Source organism: Vigna radiata, chromosome 5 (genome assembly GCF_000741045.1).
Source record: "Vigna radiata var. radiata cultivar VC1973A chromosome 5, Vradiata_ver6, whole genome shotgun sequence".
NCBI lineage: Eukaryota > Viridiplantae > Streptophyta > Magnoliopsida > Fabales > Fabaceae > Vigna > Vigna radiata.
Window position 1 is genome coordinate 13944796 of NC_028355.1, and position 8476 is coordinate 13953271.

General features: G+C 34.6%; 1 protein-coding gene across 1 annotated transcript; it reads left to right on the plus strand.

The window, feature by feature from the left end:
• The first annotated feature begins 4074 nt into the window (after nt 1–4074).
• Nucleotides 4075–5285, plus strand: LOC106762426 (glycine-rich protein 2). The gene has a single exon (XM_014646330.2). The coding sequence runs from the start codon at nt 4391–4393 to the stop codon at nt 4955–4957; it is 567 nt and encodes a 188-aa protein (XP_014501816.1). The 5' UTR covers nt 4075–4390; the 3' UTR covers nt 4958–5285.
• The last annotated feature ends 3191 nt before the right edge of the window (nt 5286–8476 follow it).

Genomic DNA, 8476 nt, shown 5'->3' on the forward strand with positions numbered 1-8476 from the left:
AAATTAAAACTCATATGCAAGAACCTAAGTATATTTATATATATTAAAAGAGAATAAGAGTGAAAACAATATTAAGATAAAAGAGGTGGACTTTATTATAAAGAAAAACAATTTTATACTTATGCTGAACTCTCTTAAAAGCTAAAAAAACCATTTTTTTTCTAAGAATGTTCCTCTAACCCCTACTTTTCTCTACTGTTCACACTGATTCAACCATTGCATTGTCAATTAGGTGGTGTTTTGTTAAGACTTTGGCAAGCGTACCAAATCGTTCAAGTAGTAAAACTGGTAAGACCGAGTATCGTTTCCCAAGAGACTCAGTTAACACTTTACGATTGTATAATTAACTAACTAACTTAGGCTAAGGAATGATTCCCTTTTATATGAGTTTTTGTGTAATTAAAGTAACTATAAAACATAAATGATAAAAGTGATCTTAAGCACTCAAACACTTGGAAATGGTAGGATTAGAAATGAAATGGAATGGTATTGTTGGGGGATTGCTTTCACCGACTTCACTCTTATGCAAATAAAATCATTCCTCTTCATTAATATGTCAATGTCAATCTACTAATTTACTCAAACCCCAATCCCTTGGTAGAAAGAGCCTAGATTCACTTATTAAATCTCAATCCCTTGGCAACCTAACTAGTTCACCTGCATTAAGAAATGAGATTTTAAGACAACCAAAGGTCCTAGTTTTATCCCTAGACACTATTTCCTTTAGGTGTTTAACCCAAGTCCGGATTCACTCAACATTTCTCAATATTAAGCAAACCCTAAAATTAAGTCATGGGTAGCCACTTCACAACAAGCATTAAGAGAAGGAGTTAAACACTAACAATCATTGAAAGAGGCATATATTCATTCAAAACAAAGTGATTTACATAAGAGTTCAGTGGCTACAACAATCCCCCAACAATAATGAAATTAGCTCTCCATGAATGGAGANCTCAANCTTACAACAATGGTGGAAATGGAAGAAAGAAGAGAACCCAAGGATGAAGAAGGATTGTTCCCACAGCTCCTAGCTCGCCTCCAAGAGCTCCCAAGCAGAGAAAATGTGTTTGGTTTACAAAAGATCCAAAGCTCTTCGTGCATCCAAGTGAAATAGGGCAAATCTGCCATGTTAGAAAAGTTGGCGCTCAAGCCCCCCAAAAATGGGGCGCTCAGGCACACGACAGTCAAACTGATGAACTGGTGCACTGGCGCTCGAGCCCCATAGGCCAGGGGGGCTCGAGCCTGATTTTAGCAGATTTCTAGTTCTTCATTTTTTGTTTGCTCTTCTTGCTTTTCTTGGTTTCCAATGTCTTCATTTGATGCATAGACTTCTTCCAATTCCATTAAGCACATGAAAGCAAGGATTAGTGAGCAAAATATCTCATTAAAACTTGGGGTGCAACCACTTAACAAACTAAAAGAAAACTAGGATTTACAAGGTAAAAAGTTAAGAAAGGGTTGACATTTTCTCTTGATTCATCACTAAAATCATGGTAAAATATGTCATTATCATGTCTCAGCATTCCCGACGCAAAGGGCTTCGCAACTACCCGATTAGTTTCGCGTTCTTGAGCGGGTAAGTGGTTTTGCCCTTTTTCTCCGCTGTTCTTGAACCTAGGGCATGCGATTCTACTGGTTGCATGTGCCTAGTATGTTCTTCTTTTCATTCTTTGCCTCATTCTAGCTCTAAGAGCTGTCTTTCATCACCAATGTGGTGGTTGTAGGGTGTTGTATAGGTCTTGCTAAGATAGGCATTGTTGAGTCGTTCTCTTAAGCTAAGCAGTTTAACCCTTCAGGTAAGGGGAGCTGAGTTTTTGATTTCTGTTCAGTGATTTAGATTGTGCATAAACTAGGTTTCTACTTTGAGTTATGAAACAATGCATATGTGTGCTACGTTATGGATTAGTATGTTGCCTGGACATGAATTTAGTTTTTGATGGCTTAAGTTGCATGTTTTGCACTGTTGAATTAGTGAATCTGTATTGTGATGTTGGTGGACTGTCTTTGGTGTGTTCGATTTTTGGCTGTGTGTATATTGGAGGTGTTGTGGTGATGAAACTGTTGTAAGAGTTATTAGGTAGAAAACTTGGTGGCTTGGTAGTGTTTTAGGCCTTTTGAGAGGAAGTAAGGTAGTAAGTTTGAGAGTTAGGGGTTATGGGCATAATTGGGCTGTTGGAACCTCTAAGGCAGGTCAATTGTGACTTGTAGGGTGCGTTAAGCCGTTCTAAAGCAAGTTCTAAATGGTAAAACTAAAATTGGGTCCTTGGGTTGATAAATTAAGAGTTTTAAGTTGAGAATTGGGTCTTAATCAGTTTGGAATCATGTTAGGAATGTTTAAATTCATTGAGACAAGTTTAAGTGGACCTAAATCACAAATTAGAAGAGTTTAAAATTGGTAAAAATGGCTAGAAGTGGTAACTTGGGTGTGTGAGTGCATAAATTTGTAGAATTGCGTTCTGTAGATTATGCAGTCATGTTATGCGAATTGTCTCGCATAGCGAGACCCTGTAGAGGGTGTCCCCTGTTTGGTCATTCGCTATGCGACATTGTGCGGTGTGCGAATGACCAGAGAGTCATGCTCTTTGTTTGAGTTCTCGCATATCTCACGTAGCGACCTGGGTGCGCTATGCGAGAGACCTGAGGTCCTACACTTCTGTTTGCTAATTCACCTTGCGAATTCAGGGTGTGCGCTATGCGAAAAAACCCAGTTTCGCCATGCGAATCTGGGGGTGTGCTGTTCGAACCCCTTGAGTCTAAGTCTCTCTTTTGCTCTTGTCTTGGCTGTACCAAGTGTGTGTAAGAACTGAAATGCATTGTATGATAGTAGTAGTGTTATGTGATTGAAAGCATGTGAATATATGAGGTATACTTGGTGGTTAAGTGTAACAAAGTGTGTTTCATGGACGTAATTCCATGATCCTCAAGGAGAGGATTCATGGTGGTGCCCTTTTAGTGTGTGTAGAATGATTTTCATGGAAGCTCAGTATTGGGGGTTATCCTGAAACTACAATGATCAATCATTCTCAATTAAAGAGGATTGAATCATGTCGTGAGTAGTAGCAAGAGGTCTTAGTCTTAGAGGCTTCCAGTATGCTCCAAGGCGCGGTACAGACTAACCTCGTGAGTGTGGTAGGGTGAAACTATTTGGCAATGACTTTGCAAAGTAGTAGATGCCACCACGAGTGCATGACCCGTCATAGCTCGACAATCATTCTAGTCCGGACGAGTCAAGTTTTAAGTGAAGCAATTCTTGATTGTGAAATCTAGTATATCTGTGTTGAATTGCATATTGAGTGTGATTGATATAACATGATTTTTATACTCTCACCCTTGCTTGTTTGTGGCTTGTCTGTGTATGTCTTCTTTTTACAATGATCATCCACTTGGATGTGAGCAGATGTTGAGGAGGTGCCTCTGGAGCAGGTCTTGGAGGATGAAGATGTTGCAACTTAGTTCTTTTAGGATTTCCGAATTTAATTGTATTATTTTGAAGCACTTTATTATGTAGAAGTTTCAATCTGACGTTGTTTTGGATGACTATAATCTTAACAACTTCACTGTAAGTCTACTCTAACTGTTCTATTATATTAAAACTGTAAGTCTACTCTAACTGTTCTATTATATTAAAATGTAAACTATCGGGATTATAATATGTTTTATATGTAATTGAATGTCACACAAGTACATAAAAACATGATAGAAAATTAATTACATAAATTACAGTCTTATTTACAGTAATATGCTGTAAATATTCTTATAAATAAGTTTTAAAATGAAATTACAAATACGATTTACCATTTTTATATTTTTAATTATTTTAAAAAATTGCGTAGAAAATAATTGAATACTTTGAAAGAATAAGTATTCTATATAATTATTCTATTACAATCTGATAAATTTGTCTTTACAAATAGGTTTACCATTCTTATATTTATAATTATTTAAAAAAATTGCGTAGAAAATAGTTGTACGTGAGAATATTATTTTGAAAGAATAAATAAGTATTCTATTATGATCTGATAAATTTGGCGAACCTTATATTCTCCAAAAAGAAACCGTCCTAGTGAAGATATTAGTGGGGGTATGAATAATGTGTTGGGATAAAGCATGAGAAGTGGATGGCGAGGATAACAGAGAGTGTGAAATTATAGCAAGTAGGATGAGGATGGGTCCCACCTAACTATATTAATATATCGCTTTTATTTTCTTTCCACTGACACAAAATCCATACATACAATACCACATCAGCGCCTCCGTGGGAATGGACGAATCACAATCGCCGCACCTCGCTCTTCCCTCCAATTCAGCGTCCTAAGCTTTCCAAAGCCCCAAAACGGAAACTTCTAGGTTCTTCTAGAACCTTCTATTACGTTCCAACTCTTCAGGACCCATGGCCGAAACTCGGAGATCCACGGGCACCGTTAAGTGGTTCAACGCGCAGAAGGGTTTCGGATTCATAACTCCCCAGGACGGCTCCGAAGATCTCTTCGTTCACTTCACTTCCATCCGATCCGACGGCTACCGCTCCTTGACCGAGGGCCAGTCTGTCGAGTTCCTACTCGATTACGGCGACGACGGCCGTGCCATGGCCGTCGACGTCACCTCCGCCGTTAGATCTCGCCGTCCAGGAGGTTTTCGCGGTGGGACCGGGAGAGGAAGAGGACGCTACGGCGGAGGGGAAGGCCGTGGTGGAGGGATCGGCCGGAGAGGGGCAGGAGGTTACGGCGGTGGAGGAGGAGGACCTGAGTGTTATAATTGTGGAAGAATAGGTCACTTGGCTAGGGATTGTTACCACGGACAGGGTGGTGGTGGTGGTGGTGGTGCAGGTGGTGATGGTAGGATACGGAGACGCGGTGGAGGAGGAGGCGGCGGCGGTGGTGGAGGAGGGTGTTATAACTGCGGGGAGGAAGGGCATTTTGCAAGGGAATGTCCGAACGTTGGGAAATTAAATGAGTGAGAATGTGGGGTTTATGAATTATGATTTCTTCTATTATATTGTGAGTCTGCTATTGTTAGTTGGGGTTGGTTGCATGGGTCTGTTATTTTTGGTTTCTAGCCATTGGCTTTTGTTCTAATATGTTTTGCAGATTTTGCTAATTGTTTCATCTAATGCGGTTCTTTTGATGAAGTGATTATGGTTGTTCCTCCCGTTGAATATGAAGCAAGGGAAGCCATAACTAATGGCTAATTTAATCAATTTATTAATTTAGCAAAACATTGCATTTGCTTCTATGCTCTGTCCTCAAACTATCTATATTTGTGTGGCAGTCTTGCCATTCTGATCACTTCCCAAGCAAATTTCAGCTTCTCACTTATGTGCTTTTATATGTCTGTCTGTATTTTCAAGGGGTGTGAAACAATTTTAAACTAAGAATCTATCAAAACTCGTGTTAATGATTTTTTAATGTAATTGTTGTAAAAGTAAATAAAATAATTATAACTAATAATTTCTTGTAAATTGAGCCGGTGCTATTTAATTATATTGCAAGTGTATCTATTATTCATGCTACTCTTTAATTATATTTTAAGTGTATCTATTGTTCATGGTACGTATCTATCTTTTACACTTCAAAGAAACTGTGCTTTAATTAATGGTTTATTTCTTTAGATTTCTTGCGGATTATTTTCCCCTGGATATGCCTACTAAAGAAGGATATACAAAAGTTGGTTGAAAGAAGTTTAATTTTCATCTGTAATTCATGCATATATTGTGAGGCAAGATCCTACCTCTCTGATAAGAAGCGAGCATTTACGCAGTGGTCCTACCTTCAAAGATATGATAAGTAGTCTATTCTGTCCTCTAGTTTTGTGTGTGGATAATATGTTGTCATTTCTGATATCTTTATTCATGAACATAATAAATGTTGTGGATGTTCTTTTTTTTTTTAATATGTTCATTTAAGGCATTGTTTTATTCTTTTTAAAGGTTTTACTGGCAGAGATTTTCTAAACTTTAATACTGTGAAAAGTTGTGAATAAATGCAGTCTCCATCTTGGTTACGAAAACAGTTGCAACAACTACAACTTTAAATTGCAGTGACAGCAGCTTGGTTCCAACTTAAAACCACATCATGCCTTTAAAATTTTTATTAGAAGTATTATGCTACATCAATCTTTAATAAGGATACTTAATTGTCAAATCAGTGGTTAATTATCATGACAGATATGCTTAATCCCGTGTTGTATGATTACCAAAAAATAAAAGGTTAACGTAGTTTCACTAGAAGTTGATGTGTTGTCCTGTCATGCATTTTGATGGTTGCATGAGAGTTTTGTGGGGTTGCTTCCGCCCCTTGGTTTTTTTATAATTGCTAGAATAATCTTTGCATCTTCCTTTCTTTTGTATTTTCAACCTAAAAATATATATGCTAACTCTTGTTGTTTCTTCGGAAATGGATCTTTAGTTGTTTAATGCTTATGATAATAGGTAGGTGTGATCATTCTGTATTTGGATAATTTTGAGTGGCTTGTGAATATCCATTAATAATCGAAATCCTGGTTTTTCTTTTTCTTCTGTCCATCACTTTGAATTTATGGCATTCTTTGTAATACCTGGTTCTTATGGATTCATCTTTTTCTGTGGTCATGATTTTGGAGAACGGTGACATTTTCTCCCTTCTTATCCTACAACCATTGTTCACAAATGCACATTGATAGTTGGTCTATTGCTATGGGTTTTACTTTTGTATCAATTGAGAAATTTATTTGTCTAATCATAGCTAATTTGTGGGCTTCAATTTTTGTGTTCAAAAGTTTAATTTTTTTGTGGTTGATCATTTCTGACCATTAACATCAAACTCTGAAAAGATAGTCAATATCAGGTCCACTTTGTCGCTTTCGATCTTATCAAGAGGCTGTTACATACAAAGTTTGTGACTGAACGAACCTTTGCTCTTTCAGCACTTCAATGTATAATGGGTCAGTGAAATATAAACGGGATGTCAAATGAAAAAAAAAAAAAAAAAAAACTTAATAAGTAGGGTTTAATCATGTATGCATTTCAGTAACATAATATTTCCTAGTTCAGAATTTTGAATGTTTTTATTCCATCACGTTCTATGGTATCAATTAGGCACTAGAATTGTTGGACCCTGACCTTATAATCCAGTGATGGCTTTATTATTGTTTCTTTCATTTGTTAGTAATATGATTTGTTTATGGGGGTGGCCTCTACTCACAAAAAAATAAAACTAAACTTATGTTAGGTATTCCTTCATTAAAATTATATTATTATTTACTGTGTATTTTTTACTACTTTTCATTTTTTTATTTTAATTATGAATTCTTATAATGTTGTTCTACCAATTATATGCTTATTTAGATATTGAAGAAATTAATTATGACAAATGACTATACATTGTTGGTGAGATTAATTATTATTTTTGGAGTTTATTGTATTATTGCTAAAGTAACTTTTCTTTACTCAAAGGATAAAAATCACTATTAGTCTGATTTTTAAAATGATTATGGTGAAATTCTATAAAATTGTCATATTTAGTAGTTTATGATTAGACAACTGTGTAAAAGTGATTTTCTTTTTCTATTTCATTTAACTCTATTTATTTTGTTCCTAAAAGTTTTACACAGTTGCCGTAAATGAGAAAGAAATAGTAGTAAAATCATAGTAAGAAATATAAATAATTTAAACATGAATAAGGATATTGATTATATATTTTTTTCAAATTGTTGTGTTGTTTTTCTGAGTAAATATAAAAGAAATAATGGGAAAAATTGTAAAAAATAATGTTAGAATTTTGTTATGGCGTAATGATGGAGATTTGAATTTCATGGTTCTCGAGTTATCAAATAATGTCTAAAATCCCTTCTAATTCATAACCTTAAAAAAAATTGTGAATTTTTCTTCTTATATATCATACATTTAGCTGGTTTTTATTGTTGGGTATCGAAGTGGGTCATGCACGTCCCAACTATTTTAATTTATTTTAAAAATATTTTATACTTTTTCACTATTTTTTTTATTTCAAAAATATCCTACACCTCTCAACTATCCTCAATCATCTTTCTCTTCTTCTCTGTACATTAATGAAACATTTATATGGTTCAGATTTGAATTTGTGATATATTACAAAATATAAAATTCAAAGGAAACTTTTAGTACTTCTACCATTTTCATTTTATAAAATTAAAAGTTAGATACAAATACAAAATAATAAACATAATAATATTAATAGTAAATAATATTATATTATTATTATTATTATATACTAACTTTATAATGACGAAAGAACTAAATAAATTCTAAATATTTAATAAATAACTTTCTTTTATATTTTAAGTATTTAATAATATTTTTATATTATTTATATAATAAATTAAATATTTTATTCAAGTTATTTTAGTCAAACATGTCGGTGAGTTGAAACATAATATAATGTTAAAAATTATAGATATTATATGTAAAANAAAACACACACACACACACATATATATATATATATATATATATATATATATA